The sequence below is a fragment of the Peromyscus californicus genome, unplaced genomic scaffold (genome assembly GCF_007827085.1).
Source record: "Peromyscus californicus insignis strain IS unplaced genomic scaffold, ASM782708v3 Scaffold_20__1_contigs__length_68692818, whole genome shotgun sequence".
In the NCBI taxonomy this organism is placed as follows: domain Eukaryota; kingdom Metazoa; phylum Chordata; class Mammalia; order Rodentia; family Cricetidae; genus Peromyscus; species Peromyscus californicus.
The window spans coordinates 39973398-39997829 of record NW_026294503.1 but is presented as its reverse complement, the minus strand read 5'-3'; the positions used below and the strand labels follow the sequence as shown (position 1 = coordinate 39997829).

Below are 24432 nucleotides of genomic sequence, written 5' to 3'. Positions count from 1 at the left end.
GGCGGGAAGAGGAGCAGCCCACTTCTACAAAGTGGAACAATGGTAGTGGTCCAGGTCCTGCCCCTCAGGATGCTGGAAGCTGTCACAGTGATCTGCCCTCACCACCCCTCCATTTGGTCCAGCACAAGGGGACAAACGTGGGAAGACTCAGTCCTCGTGGACTCCTTCTTGGGAGTCTCCATGGGAACCACCACTAGGACATACCTATGCGTCCTGTGCTCCAGGGTCCCTCTCAGCCACTACGCTGTCGAGAGTCTCCTCTGAGCACATCTTCATGTGTGCATGCTTCAAGGTCCATGTCCTGAGCAGAACCAGCCTTACATAAGAAGGCACATGATGAGTTTGGAGACACCAGGGGTGAATCAGGGGTGGGGCTCATGTTAGAACTCCTAACCACTCCCCCAGCTACATGACCGCACATGCTCTGTCCAGTAGCCAGGGAAGATGCTTAGTCATCCCAGGGCCTTACATCCTATGTAATCCAAGTGCTGCGTGATCACGTAATCTACGCACATGCGTGGTGTAGCTACGTGAGCCCATATGCGCATGTGCGGGGGGGGGGGGCGGGGCGATAAAAGCAGCTTCCACCTATTCCTTCCCTCTCTTCCTGCACGGTCGTTCCATAGGCCTATGCACACCCCTTCTATTCCCTTCCCTTAATAAACTCTTATTGCAGGTTTTGCTGTACCTCGTGGCTTCTCTCGTAGGATAAACAGCGCCACTTAATAAATAACAGCCAGGCCATGCCAAGCTATCCAGAGGGAGGTCTTAGTAAAGTCTGGGGGCAGGGTGCTTGTTGCAGACGCAGGGAGACTGAGAAAAGCCTGGTATATGAAGGAAGGGTCATGTCCCTTTCGGTGATTCACTCACCCTTACTCAGCCCAGGCCACGTCCATCCTCCCTTTCTCCCATTCTGGCCTTTGTCCAGTAGGGGTTGAGTTTGTCCTATGGAGGGACAAGCGGAGGAGCCTCTGAGAGAACGCTGAACCTCAGCAGGGCCTGGGTTGCACCAACAGACACAGACGACAGGTGGGGGTACATGCCAGTGCTAGCCAGTGAGGAGTGGCCCCAGCCCCACGTTCACTGTGAACTCAGAGAGGCTCGGCCACGGAGGTCATTTAGAATGTGGAAGTCCTGGCCTCTACCTCCACACTCCTGCCAGGGAACCCCAAGAGAGAGGATAGGAAGATGTTAATGGGGGTGCTGCCTCTAGCCTCCCCCATCCTTGAGTGAGGTCCATATGGTGTTCCCAGGAAGCCATAAGGAGCCCAGCAACACCTCCTCTGCTTAAGGACAGCTGTGTGTCAATGTCCCATCCATGCTGGCCTCCTTACATCCATCTGGTCCCATTTCCCAGTGAGGCCAAGGGAGTGGGGTGGGGAAGCCCCTGGGCCCCCATGGTACTTGAGTGAGCCCACACAATGTCCACTGAGATTGGGAAGGGGTGACTGAGATTGTCCTAAGATTCCATACCTCTAAGTCCACAACCCCAGCTAGCAGCTTCTAAGGTCCCCAAATTGACCACAGAACTTCCAGGAACCCAAGCTCAAACTGTTGTAATGAATTGTCTAGTTAGCTCTGGGCGCCCTGAACAAGCCAGGCTCCCAGGCCCCTGAGTCACACAGGCTCTGGTGGGGAGACTCTGAGGTGCAGGGAGGGAAGATTCTGGAATCCACGTCAGTGGTGATGAGCTTGGGTGCTGTCTCCCTCATTGCCTAGGCCTTATTTGGAGGTGCTTCCGCTGCGTGGGGTGCTGGCTGGCACATTTGCTAGCTGCTCAGAGTTTCTCCTGACTGGTTATTTTTAGGGCCTGACAAAGGGGAGCCCGAAGCTTCTCGACTACTCAAGAAGCTTTGCGTTAAAAATCTGAAGCCCTGGGTGTCCCTAAGGACTAAGGATCCCAATAGGGAATCTTAGACCCAGAGGGGGCATGTGAGGCATGGGGAAAAGCAGACTTGACCCCCTTTCCCTGATCATCCCTTGGTAGCCAGTGAGGCAGTAGAGGCCACCCTGAGTGCTTGGTTGGACCCTTAATGGGCAGGTGCTCGGAGGCCAGGTCTGAGATGCCTCCAGGGTCCTAGAGTCCTCCTCAGGGTTGGTTCCTTAGGACCAAAGCACCAGCAAGAATCTGAGGGCAGAGCAAACCAGGACCACAGGACTTGACATTTATCTAAGAGTACTGTTTGGCCACCTCTGACCATGAAGAAAGCCAAGAGGTGGTTGAGCCTGGGTGGGAGTGACAGTTACTGGGCTCTTTGGGTGATCCATCAGCTGCCGCATAACCTCATGGGCATTCAGGAAGCCCAGACGAGCTGGCACCTCTTCAGCCTGCATCCTCCAGCACAGCCCCCCACTTCCCAAGGCCATAACAGGGTAGAGGGAAAAAAAAAGGGAAAGTCTATCTAGCAGAAGATTCTGGAACAAGTCCTAGATCCAGGATCATCTTGGACATTTGCTCCCATCTGGGGACAGCCCTTGGGAAGCAGGACCTGGGGAGGAGAATGGGGGGGGGCATGATGACATTGAAGGATAGAGTTTTCCAGGGCAACAGGAAGGCTCACACGATGGAGCACAAGGCAAGTAGGTTAGATGCGAAGTCTCTTTGCCAAATTGGGCCCAGGAAGTGGAAGAGAGGTCATTGTAGAGGCAAGGCATTATGGAAAGGGGCTAGAGCAACTCACAGCCCCCTTTCAGAAGTGTTCACATTAGTCACAGGGGGATGAACAGACGGAACCAGGTAAGGAGGGGCATCCTCCGGATTGGAGGGGTGTGGGTGTTGATAAGAACTCAGTACCTGCTGGCAGCTGCTCCTACTGGCTGCACCCCCTGCTGACGCAAAGCCTTGCTGTCCTCATGTGTCCTTCCTTTCACACACACCTCCTTCACATTCTCCAGTCTGTAGGAGCCAGGAACAATGAACTGCGAGAACCCAGGTCCTAATCTCACCAGCGCAGGGATCATCCACAGAGATCACAGTAGCTACTGTCTTCAGCACCCCTGGGAGGAATGTCACAGCCTCAGCCGTGACCATCACCACGGCCACCACCAGCATCACCGCTACCCTTACATCTCTAGCACCATTACCGCTACCATCATGACTATCTGCTGATGTCATCAACCCTACCATCATCATCATCATCATCTTCATCACCAGGACCATAATCACCATCACCACCATCGTTCCATCCCCTTCATTTCCCTCACCAGCATCATCATCGCCATCATTGCCAGCCTCACCATCATCATTTCTGTCACTATCCTCATCAATGCCATCGCCATCCTCACCATTACTGCAACTCTCACCAACATCATTGCCACCACCCTCATGACATCAGCATCACCATTACTATTGTCGTTACCCTTACCATCACCATCATCGTCACACTATCCCACTCATCATCATCATCTCCATCACCATCACCACCATCCTCACCATTGTTATCACCACCACCACCACCACCCTCATCACTAGTAAAATCTCCAGTTCTATGCCTATAAATCACACTTTCACCGTTACCTTTGCGCCCAGTGTTCCAGCCATCATGGTGACCACCATCATCCCAAGTCCCACAGGTTCCCCTAAGGCAAGCCAGTACTAATGATGGCAGGTTGGGGGGGGGGGGATGACAGAGCCAGCTCCTCCTGGCTTCCTGAATGTCCACGAGGTTTCCAGGCAGCTTACGGGTCACCCAGAGAGCCCAGTAACTGTCACTCCTAGTGTCATGTCTCAGGTTCACTTGTAACAGGTTGCTAAAGTGGGTGGCAGAGGTATTGAGAGGCCAGATCAGCCAAGTCATGCAAGAAGGGCCCAGACAGATCTCTCTAGAGGCCCAGCCAGCTTGGGGCTCCACAGGAAAGGGGTGCCTTGTGGTGGTAGCAGCAACTGAGGATGGTGTCAGTGCCCTTGAGAAAGACAACCATCGGGGCCAGTCAATGGTGTCAGGAGAGCCAAGTTCCAGGCACAGCCCCTCCTGACCTGTAGGATGCCAGCAGCATCCTCTAATCACCCTGAGTCTTGTTCCTCACTATAGATAAGATCTGCCCCTGCTTGCCAGGTGTCAGGAGCATAGCATTCCAAAGAGCAAAGGCGCCTGAAAGAGGTCCGTGGAAAGGTCCCTGTCCCCACAAGAGTTCTGGGCCAAGGCAACGCTCAGGACAGGACTCCCCTTGGAATGAACATGGAGCCTGCTGGAGTGGGCCCCGCTGGAGCAAGGCTCAGGGTGCTGATGGAGCAGAGCCTTCGCTGGCCAGCTCCCTCTGCCAAGGCCGGAAGTAGACAGCAATTTCCGTAGTGAGTCACTCCAGGAGGAGGCGGGAGAATCCTGGGCAGCCATGAGTCCTGGGCATCTCTTAGCACAAATAGCCCTCCAGAGCTGGAGGGCCTGCAGAGGAGGAGAGAGCTGCCTCTGGACACACACTGCATCTTGACAGAGCCTTGACTCCACTGTTCTGAGTCTCTCCCTTCATGCAGAGGGTGTGAGGGGCTGGGGTACTCCTTGTTGCTTTGTGTTTTGTTGCTGGTGGTGCTGAGTGGGCAGGGACAGGGACGTTAGGGAGCTGGTTAAGGATGCTTGGTCACTCCGTGAGGACAGTGGTAAGTCTGAGCAGAGCTCAGCCCTCCGGACCCAGACCTGGCCCGGACCCAACATGTACATGCTGCCTGCATAGGCAGGGTGATGGAGCCTCAGGGCCTTCTCTCCTTGTGCCCATAGGCCCTCCAAGCTTCTTTTAATTCTTAATAGCCGGGGCTGAGGAGGAGACCACAGTCACTCAACTCACAGGAAGCCCTGGAAGGCGGGGTCTCTGTGCAGACTGTGCAGTGCAGTGTGATAGTGATATTCCATGTAACCTGCAGAAGGCGCTGTGATAAGGCTCAGAAGCCTTCCAGTGCAGACATGTGCACAGGTGCACACAGTTCACATTAGCCGTGGCATGGTCAAGGCTGAATTATGTTTTGTTGCCAAATCTCACCCAAACATGGTAGGTGGGTTTTGTTTATTTGTTTGTTTTTTGCTTTGTTGTTGTTTGTGGTCTGTAGCTAGGGTTTGTGCTGGGCTCTGCATGCCCTTCTCTGGGCGTCTGTGGACTTGCCATTCACCCACCCATGTTTGTGCATCCAGAGGTGTGCGTGGTCATCACAATTACCTGAGCTCACTGCAGTCACTGTACCAACAGTGCTAATCCTGTCTCTGCCTGCTAAAAAGGATACTTGTGTGTGTGTGTGTGTGGGGGGGGGGGGGTGTCAAGGACATGCCCACAATGAGATTCGTAAGAACAAAGATCAGGTGAGGGTATGAAAACAATCCATACCAGGCTGTCCTCCTTTTCCAGCTCTTGATATTTCAGGGTGCTAGGGGCTCCATATACCCCTCAGGGCCAATGGTTTGTATCTGCGTTCCAGCTCAAGTTGTGGTCTGAAGGAGAGGCCGGAAGGGTTCTGTCTGCAGAAGTTCAGGTTTGCACAGTCCCAGAGTTGGGGAAAGGAGAGGCCCTCCTGGCTTCCCAGCCAGACTCCTTGAGTGGCTTAGGCTGCCCCCTGCTGGAAGCTCTGAGAAATGCAAGAATGCGAAGCTTCTTGTGGGAAGGCGGCCCTGGTGGTTATAAAGCCTCTGGTGATCTGACCATGCTCACCTTTCCCTCCCACATTCGCCCTGTGGATGGATAGGGTCGCCATGGCCTGGGGACAGGAAGTACTTAGTGATGGACAAAGGGAGTCAGTACTTGGCTGTGCATAACAGTGGGGCAGGCCACTCCAAGGTGGGCTCTGGGAGGCTGCAGGCAGAACCCTAGACTCCAGCTACACAACTGTTTCCTTTCACCATTTCAGGTTGTTGTTGTTGTTGTTTAAATTGTTACCTGTTAGCTCTATCCTTCCCAAGTGACTCAGGGGCCCAGGAGTCCAATGCTCCTGAGGTGGAGAACTGAGGTACATCCAGCCTCAGAGGACCATGTAAGAGGAGGGCAGGCCCCCAGGGCAGGGCGGGGCAGGGCAAGCACACAGGGCAGGAGTTGCCACTGAACGGGCCAGGCTGCTACAGAGAATGAATAGACTATAAAGCACTGGGTTTTTAATTCTTTTTATTGAAGAAAAGAAAAGGAGAGAAAAAATAGATTCCCCACCCCGCCTCTTTCCAGAGTGGTCTCAGTCCAGCCCCTGGGTCTCTGGGTCAGGACCATGCTCTCTGCCTGGGTCTGGGAGGGGCCCAGGGTCCTGGAAGGGAGTGGGGGGGGGGGTCTGGCTGCTTCCCAAGGGATAGGGGTGTCTAAAAAACGGAGCCAGGCTGGCGGGCCACAGGCAGTCCTCTGCAGTGGTGGCTGTGGTGGGCATCCTGGGGACGCTGGCCACACCAGGCCTGTCCGTGTCCATAGCCGCCTGCCCGCCTGCTCGGGCTTGCCCAAGGAGGGCAGAGTCTGAGGCACCGTCTGGCCTCTGGAGCCCTGTGCCCGCGGGCCATGCCACCTCCTGTCCTGTGTCTGGCTCTGGTCCCAGCACCGCGGGCCCTCTGCCTGGCCGCCTCTGAGCGCCCTGAGGCCGGGGCTGGACCCGGCCCGCCACCGCGAGCGCATCTGTGCCCGTCCTATGGTGGAGCGGGCAGAGCAGCATCCCACCTCCTGGCCCGGTGCGGGGCCACCGCCCGCCCGCTCAGACCTCGGTCTGGAGGTCAATGATGTCCTGGCCAACCAGTGGGATGGTGGCACCCGCCTTCTCCCACTCCACACTCCGCAGCTCCAGCGGAGAAGGGGGCAGTGGCTCCAGCTCCTTCTTCACCCAGGCGGGCGTCCCATGGGGCTTGCGGAGGCTCTCCCAGGCCCTCTTGTTGGGAGTTTGCTGTTTCTCTGGCTACTCGGTGCCAGCGACGTAGGCAGGGCAGGGGCAAATGGGAGTGAGTCCATGGGAGGGAAGGGAGAAGAGAGAGGAAGTCTCTTAGGGAGGGATTCCCAGAGAGAGCAGCAACCCCTGTATCCCAACAGACCCAGTCTTGGCGGTAGCTGAAGCTCCCATGATGGGGTCAGGGTCAGTACTGTGGGAACGGACAATGTGGAACCCACCAGCCAGAGCCAGGCTCAGGCTCCTCCTGCCCTGCCCTTTGTACATCTGAGGAGAAGGACAGCACAGGGGAAGACCAACCAGGAATCTAGGGAGTGAGGGTGGGAAGGAAGTGGGCAGAAGCTGGTGGCAGCTGGAGCAGAGCCCACCCACCCTCCTGACCTTGCTGTCTACGCCTGGCACTTCCTTCTCCTTCTCAGCCGCATGCTGCAGCTTCCGGTTCAGGTCCTGGAACATGTCCTGGTGCCGCTTACGTGTGTGCATGATCTTCTGTGGGTTGGGGCCACGAGTCCTGAGCCAGGATGGGCATCCACAGCCACCCCTTTGTCCCACCTGCTGCTGGCCCCTGGGCTCCGACCTTGGAGCCCTTCCCCAACTCCCACGTGCTGAAAAGGCCCTGGTGCCCAGCCTGTCTGTCCAGAGAGAGGCACCCGCACTTACCTCAAAGTCCAGTTCTGCATACCGTGATTTCCGCCGCTGCAGGAGAAAGGGGTTGTGTGCATGGAAAATGTGTTCCCTAAAACTGCCTGGACCACACATCCAGGCCCTCCTGCCTGACAGTTGGAGAGACACCAACCTGCCTTTAGGGGACCTGCTGAGGGTGTATCAAGTACCCAGGTTGCCTGTTCCCTAGGGATAGAGGCCCAGTTCTGGGTCCGGAGGGTGTGCTGAGACCAAAGGAAAACCCCGGACAATGATGACATGTGGATGGGGTCTCAGAGCCCTTACTCCAAGGCTACCCCAAGTTCTCTGTGTGCAGTGAGGTCTACACACACACACACACACACACACACACACACACACACACACACACATACACACACACACACACTCCAGGCCTATTCGTCCCTGTCCTCCCTCTGAAGTGTCCAGCTCAGCCACACAGCTGGACCCCTAAAGTGAACTCAGGGTGCTAGCTGCACCTAAGAGGTTGAAGGGCAGATGGTGGCACATCCTAGGGTGGGCAGGTGCTTCCCTGAGGGTCCCATCCTGACCTCAGACCCATGTCCTAAGGTCTGAACAAGGCGCAGGGGCAGTACAAAGGACTAGGCTGACCACAGAGACTGTTGCTATGTGAAATGGGCTTGAGTGCATAAGGATTCTGTCCCTGGGCCAGCCGGGCCCACTTCTGACATGCACTAAACCTACATAGCACGCAAGTACCAGCCCTTGCCGGGGGGGGGGGGTCCACCCATCTCTGCTCTGCAGACCCCAAACCACCCTCACCTCCAGGGAGCTCACTGACAAGGTGGCCACGTTCTCATTCTTGGTCCCAGCACCTGAACTGGGTCCTGGGTGGGCCGCAGGCTCCCCTGTGTCCCCCAGGCTGGGGGGTGCAGGCTCCAGGGTGGGTGGTGGGGGTATGGGCTGCTGGGGTGGAGGGGGTGGTGGAGGTGGAGGTGGTGGTGGGGGCTGGGCAGGGGGCACCTCAGGGGGCGCGCCACCTGGGGGCTCACGGGCAGGTGGGCTCCGGGTGGGGAAGCTGGCATCAGGCGCCATGCTGAGGTGGATGAGGCGGGTTTGGGGCATCTGGTCAATGTTGATGCTGTACTTGGGCTCCTCCTTGGGTTTGGGCCGGAGTGTGGCCGTGGCCGTGGGCAGGATCACGTAGCTCGTGTCCAGAGCCTTCTCCTGGGCCCGGCTCAGCTCTGAGTCCAGTTTCTTGAAGATGTCTCCATCTCCGATAAAGGAGGACTTGGGGGCCTTGTCCTTTTTGAGGGTGAGGGAGTGGTTGGGGAAGTCGGGCAGTGGCCCACCGGGGTAACGGGGTGAGCCGTGCAGGTGCAGCTTGGACACATTAGCCGGGAGGCTGTTGAAGGTGGGGGGCGGGCCCTTGGCCAGCTTGAGCTTCTCCTCTTCGGGCAGTGACGGCCGCTTGAAGGTGCCTGTGATGGTGGCCGTGCGGCAGGCTGCGATGTCTTTGTTCAGCACTAGTGGGGAGCATCGGAAAAGACAGCAGAGAGGAAGAGGGGGGTCAGAGCGGTGAGGAGGGTCAGCAGCAGCAGCAGCAGCAGCAGGGGCTCAGCCTGGCCAGCCACTGCTGCCACCCCGGTCTCAACCCACACCAGCCCTGACACCCACTCCAGGTCCATTCCATGCTGGCACTTGGACAAAGTTCCTTTGCCTTTTCCAATGAGGATGGCCCACACGTGGGTCTCTGCCTGCCTCCCAAGATAACCAGACTGTCACTCATACACAGCCCATCATGGCAATTCTGAAAAGCAAGCGAGGGTGCCCTCTGCTGGAAAGCACAGGAAATAGGTACTTTCAGGCGGGCAGAACAGCTTCTTCTAGGGAGCCCAGGCTCCCCTCCAGTACTCCCGCTGCACACAAGTCCTTGAAGGGAGGTTGTGCTTGGCATAGGTACATCAGCCCCAAGAACCACGAGACCTGGCACATGAGCTCAACCCCTCTGAAGGTCTCTCCTCCCTTGGTTGCTCCTGTGCCTTGATAAAGTCCTTCTTCCTGAAGTTCCCATCCATCCACCTCTCTTGATTAGCTATCCCAAGCTGTCCAACATTTGGCCTGGGCTCCAGCTCACCATATATCCCATCTGTCACTTGTCCATCAGCTTAGCCCCACTGGCCAGTAGAGTATCAGACTAGCTCCGAGTCAAGGCAGCCATCCTCCTGGGCATGCTCTCCAGAGCAAGGTCACACCCCCTTCTTAAGAAGCCTGGCCCAGGTCTGCACACTGCCTGTTCTGGTCACACCTAGCCCAGCCTTGGGGCCCACCAGCAGCTCTTACCGTTTCATCAACTATGGCCATCCACAACATCCTAGTTTCCCAGGCCAAAACTCCCTCACCCCCAGCTCCCTCCAATGACAACCTTTGGCTCTTCCAGACTATCCCCCCAGTGTGGCAGTTTGAATAAGAATGACAATAAACTTGAATAAAGAATGAGCGCCATGGGCTCATATTTAAATACTTAGTCTTCAGGGAGTGGTACTATTTTAAAAGGATTAGGAGGTGTGGCCTTGTTGGAGGAAGTGTGTCACTGTGTCACTGGGGGTAGGCTTTGAGGTTTCAAAAGCCCATCCCATGCCCAGAGTCTCTCTGCCTATCACGATGTAGCTCTCAGCTACTGCTCCAGTGCCTGCTCACACGTCACCAGGCTCCCCATCATGATGATAATGGACTAAAACTCTGAAACTGTTAAGCCAGCCCTCAACTAGCTTTCTTTCATAAGAGTTGCCTTGGCCATGGTGTCCCTTCACAGCAATAGAACAGGGATTAAGACGCCCAGAATTGTCCTCCTTCGGCCCTTCCCCAACACCCCAGCAATGGACTAGCCATCTTCCCTCTCAATCTGTATGCCCATCTCCAAGGATCAACAGCATCTCAAGGACCTTCTTGGCCTGCACACAGCTCATCTCAGCCTCTCCCAGCAGGGACTCTGCCCCACTATGGACACCTATCCAGGGACACCTATCATGAGCCCATCAGCTACATTCAACCCACAGCATCTTGAGCTGGACAAGGCCAGCACCCAACTCCCAGTGCCGGGGGTCACCTCTTGGTTAGGCTGTGGAGCTGGATCACTGAAGACCAAGGAAGGGTTTTTCTGCCCCATCCCAAGAAACCCACCCAGGCAGCATCTGACATTCCCCGACTTGGGGACCAGATGGAGCAAAGTCAGAGGGCCCCTCCTCAGCCAGAGATGGTCTGCTATTGTCCTGGCCCCTGGTTCTCAGATGCTATGATTTGACACTGGGAACATGGGGGAGGCTCTGAGCCCCTTCTTGACTTTGGAAGCTCAGTGTTAGCCAAGTGCCCCAGCAGCAGGTCCTTCCCCTTCCTTTCCTCCCACTACTGAGGTCTCCCATTCGCAAAGGGCAACCTCCCCTCTCCCACCCCAGGTTAACAACGAAGAAATGAAGACAACACGGGTGTTTGAGGGAGGGCAGGCAGGAGGCAGGTGACAACGGAGTGTACAGGCAGAAGCAGGAGCAGGGCTGGGTCTCACACAGAACTGGCCTATCTGCTCTGCCCTATGAGGGGAAAAGGGAGAGACAGACATGTGAAGGGGTTACCAAAGATGGTCCCAGCCCAGCATGGGCTCCACGACAGCTTTCTGGGGCTCACACCCACAGGACTCCTTGAAGCCTTGGGGAGGAGGGAGCCCAGGCGGGGCCATGTGAGAGCAGGTGTGGGATGGGGACAGGTAGGGCACATGGATGCTGGGAGTAAAGAAAGAAGCAGATGGACCGACTGGCCACCATGGCTCTCACCTGTCAGGCGCTCACCTGATCTACAGGCCAGATCCACATCCTTCTCAAAGTCAGTCTGTAAGACAGAGGCCAAGGGCAAGATGAGGGCAGGGCTGGTGGCAAGTCGGGCTGCAACCTTCAGCGTGGTAGGAAGGGGGCCACCAAAGCCACACCCACACCTCAGAGGTCACAAATATGCCGATATTGTCACCAAGAGCCCCAGCCCACATTACTAGTCCCCGGGCCACATCGTGTGGCCATGCATCTGTTACGCTTGTCTATGCAAGCATGGGTGTGCCTGTCAGCATTCACATGCATGTGTGGGCTGTGTTTCTGTGAGTTCGCGGCACATGTGCCTTGGTGAGGGCAGAGGACTGTACTGTGTGAGCATGAACATGTATGCTGAGAGGAGTTTTGTGTATATGACTCACACTTCTGTGCATTTTTTGTGAAGGAGCATATGCATGTTTCTCCATGCATGTGTTTGTGTCTGCCTGTGTGTGCGTGCGCGCGTGCGTTCAACCATACGTGCTCTCCCTCCAAGGCATCACGGAGCAGCCGGCCTCTGCCCCTCTGGCCATGCTCCCCCAAAAGCCATGCAGCCACCAGGGCTTCCAAAGCCTCTGCCATTCCATCCAAGACAGACAGCAGGGGACAGACACAGACCTGGGCCAGCACCAGCCTCCCCTAGAGCAGAGACATGGTCCCCGCTGCATCTCTGAGGACAGCAGCTGGGGAGGCCATAGTAGTGACCCAGGACCACCTTAGGAGCTTGGGTCTAGAAGACCCATCCGGAGGCCACAGGGCTCCGGGGGGGGGGGGTCAGTCTGGCCTTTAATCTCAAACTGGAGGTCTTTCCCTGAAATGCAGGAGCCAGGATGCTGGGAAGGTGGCAGTCTTCCCCTGAGGTCAGAGGTCAGGCCAAGAGAAACATCAAGAGGAGGGAAAGCTGTGTCCCCAAATGACAGAGTACCTGCCCAGCTGACACGTGTTCCCTCTAGATGGTGGCACTGAGGCCCCGAGGGTTGGCCCTGTGCAGACACCACTTGGAGATGCTTCCTAGTGCCTCACTCACCCCTGGGGTGCGAGACACCTGGGACAACATATGGGTGGTGCCAGAGGGGCAGGAAGCTGGCCAGCAGAGCCCAGGGCTCTGCTCAGAGGCTACTGTGCCTAGATCCCATAGCTGAAGCAGTCTGCATGGGTAAACTCACAGTTGGCTTGTGCACAGTTCTGGGTGGGCCGGCTTTGAAGAAGGCAAAGATGCACACCACCCACCACCCAACTCACCAACAGCCTTTCCCAGCTCAAAACCCTGGATCGAGGATTTCCACTTGGCCTCAGTTTCCCCAATTACGAACTGGGCTCAGAGTTCATCGACTAGGGCTACCAGGGCCCAGGAAAACTCTGGGCCCAGGGAGGACCTAGAGGTCCCGGTAGGACAGCTGGCATCCCCAGGCAATCAGTCCTACCATGAGCTGGGCATGGCCATTCTGGAAGGAGCCCCCTGAGTCCCCGTTGCCCTCCTCTTGACGGTCTACCACACGGCACTTCACAGCGTCCTGGACCTGGAGGAGGGAAAGCATGTCAGAAGGGACCCGGGCCCACATGGCACCTGCTGCAAGAAGCCTCCCTGCAGCTCAGTAATGCCCCTTGTGCTAGGAGGAGAAAGGATGTAAGATGAAGACATTTGGAGTTTCTGATGCTGGGAAGGAGCCGCAGACTCCACTGGCTGGAAGCCACTGTAAGAACGTTAGCCTAAAGCATGAAGCCTACCTGGCTTCAGGGTCAGTCAGCACCCCCAAAACCCATCCTGACTTCAGGCAAGGAGCCTTTTCCTCATGGCAGGCTGTATGGACAAGGCTAAGGCCAGCCACAAGGTCAGCACAGATCTTGGCAGGAAGAGCCACCAAGGGAAGTGGCTAACCACCCAGGATAATCAGCACGAGGAAGGACACAGGATCAAACATTATCCTGAAACCCAGGCTCCGGAGATAGCAGTGAGATGCTGAGATCAGCATCGGGACCATACACAAGGGCTCGAGCTGGCGGCTCCACATGCTCACCCTACCCAACGTGGAGGGGTGAGCCCTTTGGCTCTTGGTCACATCTCAACTTCCTGACCGCAAGGCTTTTCTGCAGATGCCACTCCTAGGGACAGATCTTAGTGGGATGCTCCGCTATTCTGCTGACGTCTGTCCCGTTACCCTCCCGGAGTGCCTACTTTCACTTTCAGTCAGCTGGCCCCGTAGAAGCCAGAACACTGAGGGAGGAGCGGAGGGCACGAGTGTGATTTCAGAGCAGATCAGTGGCCTTACAACAGGAGGCTAGACTTCACCTGCCTGTGGGCTACAAGTCAGGGCACCTGGTGCGGGGCCGGGGAGCTCCCGAGAACTGTGGATGCAGTGCTCAGGTAGCCAGGACAAGAGGGCTCAGAGGTTGCTCTCTGCCTGTGAGTCTCAATGGTCACAGCTGAGTGACACATGACTACACAGGGAGGGGGAAGGAGGGCACAGGCCTTGTGGGAATACCTTTGCAACTTCAGGCATCCCTCTCTTCCCAGGGTGCTCCTCCAGAGCCTCTCTAGGGGAGCAGTGGCATCTGACCTCTTCACTGCCCTGCCAGCCCAGTCTCTTCCGTCAACTGAGGTCCCTGGTTCTTGCAGCTACGGTCGATTTTTGCCCTCTTATACCTGCTGCAGTTCAAACCCCTTAGCAGCAGTCTAGGAGGTTAAGAGGGGGATGGAGGCAAAAGGCTCTTCCTAGGCCCCAGCCATGTCCCTGCTCTATCTGGAGCAGAAGTCGGTCTGTTGAGGTAAGACGTACTTCTGTCTACATGCAGCCTCTCTGAGGTCAGGACAGCCATGTAGTCTCCTTACTGCCTCCTGGTGGTGGCCATCAGGACATAGCTGGATATGAACCTCATGTTCTCACCTCCTGAAAGGCTCAGAAAACACTCCCAAGCATCTAGTGCCGGCTCTCCTACTCTGCCCTGTCAGCCACAGACCTCCCCATAGCTGGCGAGGTATCCTTGAAAATAAGCTATCCCCCCAAAGGGGGACATTCCCAGCAACCCTGGCTCCGTGCTGGGTACATGTCCACCTCGAGGGGCCCAGGGCGCCCACCTCTCTGCGCAGAATGCAGTGGACCATCACGATGACGAAGCCCTCCAGTGAGTCGAAGACCGCAAAGAGGATCTGGAAGAGGGCGGAGCGGCGGTCGGTGACGGCGAGCACAGCAGACATCCAGGTCAGCGCCAGCAGCGGCAGCACCACGCAGGAGCTCCACAGGGAGGCCCTGGGGATGGAGGGCGTCAGGGCGGCCCCGTGGGCGCTCCGCCTCTCCTGAGGACACCCCTTTCCCCCATCCCCAGGCCTGAGGGCTTGCAAGGGACCCAGCAAAGTAGAGGAGCTCTTTGGGAGAGAACTTGGACCCTGTCCAGGAGGTGACAGAAGGGGACACACAGGAAGGGTACAGAGACGGGAGAGATGCACAGAGCAAGGGAGCCAGCCCCTGATTCCATCTTCCAGGCCCTAAGCCCTGGACCCAGAGCCCCAGGGCCCCAACGGCAATACGAGATGGCTGGAGGAGACGGGAGTCTTGGGAGGTACTGAGAGAAGGAGAGAGAGAAACTGTGAGGGAGAGACAGGACAGACAGTGGACAGTTGGACAAGGCCAGAGGGTCAGAGAAGAGACCAAGACAGACAGAACAGACACGAAGGATGTTCTTCCTCTTCCGGGGCTGCAGCTACCCTCCCGAGTCTCAGTGCCCTCCTGTGGCGCCAACCTGAGCCAGCCCTGCCTTCAGTACTCAGTCTCTTCTTGGAGCACCTGGCTGGCACGGGGAGCCTAGCAGCCTGAGACTTCCATGCCCTCCACCAGCACCCGGCCTGCACGTCAACCACCGAGCGTCCCCCCATGCTCAGGTCGGGACATGTGCTGCCCTGAAGCCGTGGGACACGTCAGTGCTTGAGAACTGTGCCTTGTCCCCCAACCTCAGCACCGTTGTGGTTCCCAGGAGCCACTGTGGCCTGTCTGTAGCCCCTGCCATTTCTAGGAGTCAGGTGGACATCGGGATCACTTGTTCCTCCCCTCTTGGGGGTCATACTGTCCCCCCAAAGGAGCAGATGGGAGAAGGGAAGTGAACACAGAGTAGGATCTAGGGCAGCAGGGCTTATGGGAGAGGCTAGAGGATCTGAGGGCCCAGTTGGGCAGAGGATCCCCCAAACGCCCACCAAACCAAAGATTATAGTCCTGACAGGGGTCCAATGTGGGGTCTGGCCAAGCAAGGACACAGCCACCCTCACGTCTCTGGCCTCTGAGGCCACATGGCTGGCTACAGCAGCCCTTTACCATGGCCCCTACGTTTGTGCCTTTATGAAACCATGCTATTCTGACCCCAGGGAGTTTCCTGCCCCCAGCCATAGTTATCATCACTTGGGGAACATAGTAGCCACCCACAGCCAGGCACACACTCAGGACTGGCTCTCCCAGATCTCTGTCAGCTCACCTTGCCCAGCTCAGGCCCAAACCAGCAATCATCCTGATGACCCACCCTTCCCTCAATGCCCTGAAGTGTGGGCTCCTAAACTGTACCTCATACAGCCTCCATTTCCAGTCAACTATATAATCTATCATCCCCTTCTTAGAGGGAACCCCATGCGAGGCACAAAGCCCCAACTCCTGGGTCCCTGCTGACCCCACCCATACTTTTGGAGCTGAGGATGGTGTGGAGCCTCCCCACACAGTGCCAGCTACTGCACTCCCCTCCCCCATGGCTGCAGAAGCCAGAAGTATCCCCCATCCCACCCCCACTGTGAGCTCACTCCCCCCTCAACCCAGTCCCATCCCCATCCCTGAAGGTAGAACAGAACAATGGCAGGCTGGCCCTCTAGTACATGACTTCCTGCCATGGGCAGGGTCATTCTCAGCTCTAGACTTGTTTCCACCACAGCACTGAGCCCAGTAACACCTCCCCTCCCCTTCAAAGCAGACATTCTTTGAGCCAGGACCTCTGACACCTCATGTCACCGTTGTCTGGTGCAGGAACAGAGCCCCCCTGGCTTCCCATAAGGTCAGTCCTGTCATTTCTCTATCTCCTCCAGGCCACCAGTTTCCAAATCACTTCCCCAGGAGCCCAGAGGAAGAGGAGCCACAAGCTCCCTAGGGACTCAGATACCTCCGAGCACCAGAAGACCTCCAGTGAGGCCTGGGCGTCACCACCTCTAGCTGGTGCCTGACCTTCGGGATCCCAGGACTCAGTTGCTTAGCTCAGGCTGGACCTGAGTTCTTCTGCACTCTACCCAGAAAGACTGCTGGTCCAAAAGGTGGCCACTGGGGCTCACAGCAGTGTGGGCCCATCGTGGGGATAGGCTACTCTGCTTGGTTGGTTTCTATACCATGAACATCCTCTTACCCATCCAGCCAAATCTGGCTCTCATATCTGCCTAAGGCACCAAGAGTCCTGGGCTCCAGTGCCTGCTCTGAGAGTGAGCACAAGGACCTGAGAAGTGTTTGGGGTCTCTGCTATTGCTATGACCTGAAGGAGGCAGGGGCCTGGACAAGATGACCTTCTATGCTGAGCTCCACCCACCCAATCCAGCTATGTTGTCACAGCCAAGTCAGTGGATCAGCATCCCTTGTTCTTTGTATCTTGTTCCCATGGTTGCATCTTCCTGTGCACGCACACAGACACACAACACATATACCCACAGGGCATAACACATCTCAGTTATACATGTATCTAAACACCTTTGTCCATGCCCAGTTATATTCTTACAGTTATACGCTTACAGGTACAACACACACACATACTCACACCTACTCACCATTTACTTGCTTGCAAGTTCACACCTGCACACTTTTCTCCCCCATGTCCGCACACATGCCAGTCACTCTTACACATGGGCACTCCCATGCATAGCAGCACACTGTCCACACACCCAGCTACTCTCACATATGGGAACCCCTCTATGCACACCTGCACACTGCAAGCACACCCACTCCCACACATAGGCACCGCTCCTATGCACACTAGCACGTATCTACTGTATACATATCCAGCTACTCTTACACATGAGCAACGTGTACGTGTACACGCACAGGTTCATTACTTGCCCCCCCCCCAAACACTCATATATACACACTCACATGACTCCATCACCTATCCGCTTGTCTTGTGGAGGTGGGGCTGAGGCCAGGCTCTGGGCCAGCATTGTTGGGGGGGGGGGGGACTCAGGGACCAGCAGGAAGCAGTCCTCCTTGGAGTCAGTCCCATTCTACTACCTTAGCTGACCCACTCCTTGCCTCCTAAGTGTGTCTTATATGCTGCACAGCAAGCCGGCCTTGAGTCGGGAGAGACGAGCTTGCAGGCAGAGGGCAGGGCTGCCCTGGAAATCCAGAGGGGACGGCAGAAATGAAAGAAATGAAAGAAAAACATAAAACAAGCAAAAGTGACTCAGGAGAGAGCAGAGCCCATACAGGGCCGCTCCCAGGTGGCAGCAAGGCACTAACATGGCGTTACTGGTGGCGTCGGAGGTAGCTTCGGCAGCAGAGAGGACTCCGCACTCGGCACACGTGAGGGTACGCCCGAGGCGGGGCGCGGGCGGCTGACTGCAAGTGAAATCAAAGGCTGAAACAAAAGCAAACAGGTTCCCTCGAAACCGCGAGGCGAGGAGCAGAGACGGTAGCCTGAGGCTCTCAGTCATCGAAGGGACCCGAGCCTAGGGCAGGGCGTGAGATGGGCAGGACTCGGGCTGCCAGCATCTGCCGACTGACAGCACGCCTCTGTCTCTAAGTGTCGAGAGCAGCAAGATCTGAAGGAGGCCTGATATCCTTCCTCCTCCCGCATAGGCAGGCCGGAGGTTAGCTCATGGGCTGGGGTCATGGGAGGAGGGTCCACCTGCAGGCCTCACAAGGAGAGCAGAAGTAGGGTGAGCTGTATGGCAACCCTGTCCATGCGTGCGAGTGCATGCGTGTGAGGGAGGTGTGTGCATGCACACACAGCAGGTGTGTGTGTGTGTGTGTGCGCGTGCGTGCATGTGTGTGGTGGGGGAGGGAGGGAGGTGTGTGCATGTACACAGCAGGTGTGTGTGCGTGTGTGTGCGTGCGTGCATGTGTGTGGTGGGGGAGGGAGGGAGGTGTGTGCATGTACACAGCAGGTGGGTGCCTTCGCATCCAGGCATTGGCCCAGGACACCCACAACAGGGGTCTGATTCCCGCTCCCCCAGCTTTCCCCATTCCCTAAACCTCTGTCTACTTGGATATGAGGGTATATAGACTTGGCAGCTTCCCTGTGGCTATTCTAAGAGCAAATCAAGCAGGCCAGTGCTGGAGCATGCAACGCCTCCAAGGACCTCCACACCTACAACTCCAGCCACAGCTCAACCCACGCACGTGCGTGGGGCTCGGACTCTGATGCGGGCCCACTGTACTGGGGTAGGCAGCAAGGCTGAGGCTAGAAGCTCAGGCCCAAGCTCTCCGCCACAGAGCACCCAGCACAGTGACAGAACTCCGTTAGCCCATTCAAAGGCTCTAACCAGGGCCAGAGCCCACCAGACACCCAGAGAAGTCACTGGGCAGAGAAGGAGGAACCAGAAAAAAGAGAGACAGTGAGACAGAGAAAGACACCGAGCAAGACAGGCACAGAGGGGAAGGGCAGGGGTAGGACCCCCACAAAGACACCAGTACACCAGCTGCGGGATGTAGAGGCGGGGCAGGGAGGAGAACTCTGGGCAGGGCAAGGCTACCACCCCAATCTCCTGTGGCCCTGTATGTCCCTAAGTTGAGGCAGCAGTGACCCCCCCCCCCCATGTCGTCCCTCACTCCCAGGACGACTCACAGAGCCGGTGCCTGAGCAGTGTGGGAGGAGCACGGTCCACCTGTCCCTAGCTGCCTTCCAGTGATGAAGGCACCAGGCAGGCAAGGCCTCTTATGGGGTCCGGGGGACAGGGAGAACACTCCCAGCCTCGGGCCTGGGGTGCCCTCCCACTAGCCTGAGCCCAGCAAGGGGGCTCTCTTTGAGAAATGAGCTTGGAAATGTTTCTGGAGACGCTACAGGGTCCCACCTTGTTACAGGTCAGATAAAGAAACGGAGGCACAGAGCAAGACCAAGACTGACTGGCTAGAAAAGGCCTTTGTATTCTGTGCCCCAGTTTCCCAACCTACTCTATGACACCTGAATTGTCAGACTGGATTTGGGACTTAATGGTGGGTGGGCTCTGGGTCTTTCCAGCCAAGAAGGGCAAGGTGCCAGGGCCACAGGGCCTACCCTGCCCGCTCCTTCAGCTTCTTGTCCGTGATGCCGTCCTTGGACACGAGCTTGTTGAACACCAGGATCCCGATCACCATGTTCACCTGCCGGGCAGAGGCAGGAGTGGGCCAGAGCCCATAGGTGCCCAGATCAGCAATGGCCATGCCCAGAATGTCCACAGTCCTCCAAGGGCTACTCAAGTGCCCCCACAATTCAGACCCCAGTGCTGGCCAGGTGGATCCATCCAGAGCCCTGTCCTCTATGTACCCCACACCACCAACACCCCTCCCCTGGCCCCTGATGATGGTGAGCTCCTAGCCCAGGGCCAAGGATGGCTTCACCGGCTGATCCTGGGCACCCCTTGTTCCTGATCTCCAAGACCACTGACCCTCAACCCCACTAACAATTTCCACTGGGTGCGTCCTGAGGGCTTCTTAGGGCCTCAGGCGCATCTCTAAGCTGCTAACCAAATTACTACACAAGGTAAGAATCATTCCTAAGTCCACTGTCAGAGGCTCCATGCCCTGGGCACCCTGGCACCTTGCCTCTCTTTGGCTGTCTCTGCCAGGATGTGGGACAAGGGACAAGGCGCCTTGCTCAAATCTTACTTCTTATCCCCACTTCAAGAGAATCCCTGAGGGTCCCGAGGTAATTCCTTTTTTGTAGAAAGGCTGCCAGGACCCGAAGGCCTTGGCCTGGCCCTAAGGGGCAAAGGTCAAGGTGGGGAGACACTCTGGACTCTTGTGCCAGGGGTCATGCCCAGAGGCCCAGGGGCCGACAGGTTCCACGGCTCTGCACAGTCAGGATTCCAAACACAGGGCCCTGTCTCCTGGTGTAGCCCTGCTTCCTAGCTTGCTGACCACACAACAGCTGGACAGCAGGTGTCCTCCTAGGCCAGGCTACCCTTCTGCAAGAGGCTCTGCTTGGCTGTCACAGGAAGAGTGGCCAGGGCACAGGATCCTGTGATTCATGTGGATAAGTAGGGGTAGGAGCTTCTTTCCCAGCAGCCCTCACACAGGCCCTGGAGCCTGTTCTTTAAATGACACCTGGTCTAGCTGGTCGGCAGCTGCCCTCCGAGGCACTGCCAGGGATGCCCACCTGGCCTTCCGTTTGGGTGCCTCTGAGGAATAAGCAGCAGGGTTCTGGTAACCATCCAACGGTCTCTACCCACCTACACACTCTCCCCAGACCCGCTACTCGCACTCGGCAGGGTCAGTTACTCCTGCGTCACCTGTCTGCTAGACTGACTTGAGCCAAGTTCCCTAACCATCCCTCCTCGACAGAGGGTGAGACCGGGAAACAAGGACTAGAGAGAGAGAGCATCTACTCCCATGCTGAGCCATGCCATTCCTGGCCCTGGGCCAGTCCCCAGCTGTAGTTTTGGACTCTCCTCCAAATGGGCATGTCAACCGAAAGGGCCAGGAAAAAGCGAGGTCTCTCTGACACCAGGAAACAAGCAGCCCGAGCTCTTGGCACTCTGGGTGCCGACAGCTGTGGACATGCACGACCTGGGCCGTGTCTGCTCAATCCTTGCAGCTACAGCTGTCCATCTGTCCATCTGTCCCCACCTCCCTGTTACTCACCAAATCTGCAAGGGCCTCCTGGCAGATACATAATCAATGCCCAATATCTAGGCAAGCAAGCCATGGTCATGGAGGTAACAGGACGACAGTGTACCACACTGAGCGACTGGAGTGGGGTGAATGGAGTTGGTGACCAGACCCCCACAGGCCAGCCAAGGGGCCACACAAAGACCCAGGGGTCCAGCCTGGGAGACAGGGGAGGGGAGGGGCTGGGTCAGTACCAGCACAACTGCAGCAGCTGGTCCCACGAAGGCATACAGAAGTCCCCCCTCCAGGGAGAGCCAGCAACTGGGGAAGAGACAAGCTGTCAGTACTCAGCCCCATGCCCACTAGGCAACCAGTGTGTCTGGAAGAAGTACGTGAACTGGGTGGCCGTGAAAGGAACAGGGAAACCTGCACACGGTTTTTTGGTTTGGATCCCCAGGAGTCCCCATGCAGCCACTGTTACCTCCACTTACAAATGGAGGCATGGCCCAGTACAGGGAATAGGGCACGCCTTCTCAGAAGCCCTGGGGCTCCCCTCTGCCCTCTGTGGGTGGGGCGCTTTCTGGCTCTTTCTCAAGAGTCTCTAGCAGACCCCCCTTGACATGAGGTTCCTGGCCTAGGTCAATAGTCCTATGCTCATTTGCCTAGCTCTCCACAGCCCATACTACCCATCAGCCCCTAGGAACCATCCATGGTACCCCTAGGAGATCAAACCAATAAGTCAGTGGTTCTCAACTTTCCTAATGCCCTTTAGTACAGCTCCTTATGCTGTGGTGACCCCAACCATAAAATTATTTTCATTACTACTTTGTAACTGTCGTTCTGCTACTGTTATGAATCAAAATGTAAGTTTCTGATATGCAGGATATCTGAGATGCAACCACTGTGGGGGTCATGACCCACAGGTTGAGAACCACTGCCATAGAGGCTCCTTGGCATGCCTCAGGCTTGTCCCCACCTCTGGCCTGGGCGTTCTAGCCAACGATGCTCACTCAATACATTCCTTTTCATTCTTCAGAATCTCCAGTCTGTGTCTCCAACATGGCTCAGATAGAGGGACTCCAGAGCCCTACCACCTACTTTCCTGGGGCTCCAGAGTAATTTAGGTTTGCTCTGACACCCACACTCTGATGGTTTTAGCCACCATCCCCACCCAGATGCTGACTAGTGTGAGGCAGACAACCCCTCGGATCTTTTTTCCCTCTTTCTACCCCCCACCCTGAACCTGGGGGGGGGGGTGCGGGGGCTGTCTCTGTCCATGGAGCTTACACTGCTTTAGGTCAGCTGTTGGGCCCCAGGGCTTCATCTGTGAAACTGACTCACCCCTATAATGCCCACAGGAAGGGTGCACCCGCCGCTATCCCCTGGGGGTCTCCTGAACACTTGCACACACGGGAATGAGGACTCCAGAGGCTCATGGCCATCAAGGTCAGACAGTGAGGAAGAGAGCAGGAGGCCCCAGGCATTCTTCTCATCTCCCCGCCCACAGGACCTGACTGCCTAGGAGTGAGGGAGCTGCCTAAGGGCCCACCCTCCTAAGCCCGGCTGATACAATGCCAGCAAGGTGGGGGCATCTCCCGGGTCTGCAGAAGGCCATTCCATCCCCGCCTGCCCAACTCACTAGTTCATGGTGCTGTACCCCTTGGCCTTGGTGAATCCCACGGAAATGGCCACCACCAGTGCAGGGAGCCCTGGAAGAGGACCAAAAGAAAGGGGGTCAGTCCTGTCATCCCCTGCCCACATGGGCCAAGAGACAAGCTGCACGAGGGAAGTCCCAAATGAGGGCACCACTACAGGGAAGGGGTGGACAGGGTACGGGTAGGATGATAAGAGCTGCGAGAATGCTGCAGGACTGCAGATCGGAGGGTGAGCCGTGGCCTGTTACCACTCAATCTCACAGAAAGACGGTATCATTTTTAGAGCATGCGCCCCAAGTACTGTGAAAGATACAGTATAGTGTTATGTGTCATCTGAATGCTAAGGAGCCTGGCTGGGCTGCATTTTCTGGCAATCTTATAAAGAATTGGAGGCCCCAAGGGAGAAGCCAAGGTGGCAAATGGAGACTCTGGGAGTGGTAGGAACAAGCAGAGAGCTAAGACAAAAATGCCAGGAACAGAGATAGCCCATCATCCTACTCGGGCTGCCCATCCCCTGAGGCTTTACTTACCCCAGCCCACTGCCCGCCCTCTGCCCAGCTGCCTGCCCTTACTCCTGGCCACTAACCCCAGCCCACTGCCCGCCCTCACTCCCAGCTGCTGATCTATACCCCAACAAGCCCTAGCCACAGTCCACCCTCACTTCCCAACCCTAGCTGCCCTGCTCACCCCATCCCAGGCAGAGAAAGCGCTTGCGGACGAGCCGGCTCCGTAGGCGGCCAGTCACGGCCATGTAGGACTGCCAGGCCTCGGTGAGCACCCAGCAGAAGGAGGACAGGAAGAAGAAGTGCAGGAAGGCAGCCACCAGCGTACACACAACCTGGGCAGGCAGGGGCCAAGGGGACTGGGCAGGTGCTCACTGGCTCTCACCCATCCCCTGTGTGCATGTGGCAATGGCTGGGAGAAACCCAGCATCCAGTGACTTTGAGACCAGCCAAGTTCCTAGGCAGGAAGCAACCTGGTCCTCCCACCCCTCCCGGAGATAGACCACTGAAGCCTAAAGGCCTGGGGTAGATGTTCATCCTCCAACCCCAGATGCCAGTAAACTGGGGTCAGAAGCCCACTGAGGAGCTCCTGTCAGGCCCATCCCTCAGCAGGGATGAAATTGAGGCCCGAGGGTCAAGGGGAGTCACACTCTCAGACCCACATCAAATCACAGGCGAGCCCACTGTGACTGAGTTTCTGCCACGGCACACAGCAGTGCCTGGGGCTGGGCCTTCTTTCTGTCTCCAACATATCAGGGTGACCCATGAAGACCCCTCCCAAAGCCTAGCCTCTGGGTCACATGTGTCAGGACAGGGTGTGGAGATCACAGGGTGGGAGTGAGGAAGGGGTCCTACGAAAGGCAAACAGAGGGCTCCCACACTGAGCTGCCCAGGTCACAGCTGGCCAGGGTCGGGGGGTGGGCATCTTCACCACACCTGAAAACACAAGGCTATGCAGGGCAGGACAAGAGGCTGCCTACCTTGTTGCGGGTCTGGGTCTGCCCGATGAGGATGAGAGCATTAGAAGAGATGATGGACAGGCAGAAGTTGATGAGGATGACGGACCGCTCTGAGCGAATGTACCTGTGAGAGGGGTCAGGGCCTGAGGTCAGCACCTAACAGGGAATCAAGGTCATGTGGCCTGTCCAAGAAACAGTGTTCCATTTCCTCCCTGAAAATACTGCCTCTATCATTACCATCATCACCATCGCCACC

At 56.8% G+C, this 24432-nt stretch overlaps 1 protein-coding gene across 7 annotated transcripts in view; it reads right to left on the bottom strand.

Moving 5' to 3' along the window:
- Window positions 1-6061: 6061 nt before the first annotated feature.
- Window positions 6062-24432, bottom strand: part of Adgrb1 (adhesion G protein-coupled receptor B1) — a 72390-nt gene continuing 54019 nt past the window's right edge. For 3 of the 7 annotated variants that reach the window (XM_052748001.1, XM_052748002.1, XM_052748008.1), the window contains 13 exons: window positions 24198-24300; window positions 23402-23552; window positions 22699-22768; window positions 21314-21380; window positions 19528-19613; window positions 17772-17870; window positions 14384-14555; window positions 12732-12827; window positions 11281-11335; window positions 8276-8979; window positions 7490-7525; window positions 7211-7318; window positions 6062-6841 (listed from right to left, as the gene is read on the bottom strand). In XM_052748001.1, coding sequence (XP_052603961.1) covers window positions 6644-6841; window positions 7211-7318; window positions 7490-7525; window positions 8276-8979; window positions 11281-11335; window positions 12732-12827; window positions 14384-14555; window positions 17772-17870; window positions 19528-19613; window positions 21314-21380; window positions 22699-22768; window positions 23402-23552; window positions 24198-24300 — 1945 coding nt within the window. In that variant the 3' untranslated portion in view covers window positions 6062-6643. The remainder of the gene's footprint in view (window positions 6842-7210; window positions 7319-7489; window positions 7526-8275; window positions 8980-11280; window positions 11336-12731; window positions 12828-14383; window positions 14556-17771; window positions 17871-19527; window positions 19614-21313; window positions 21381-22698; window positions 22769-23401; window positions 23553-24197; window positions 24301-24432) is intronic. The other 4 variants (XM_052748006.1, XM_052748007.1, XM_052748003.1 and 1 more) reach the window with 3 other exon arrangements.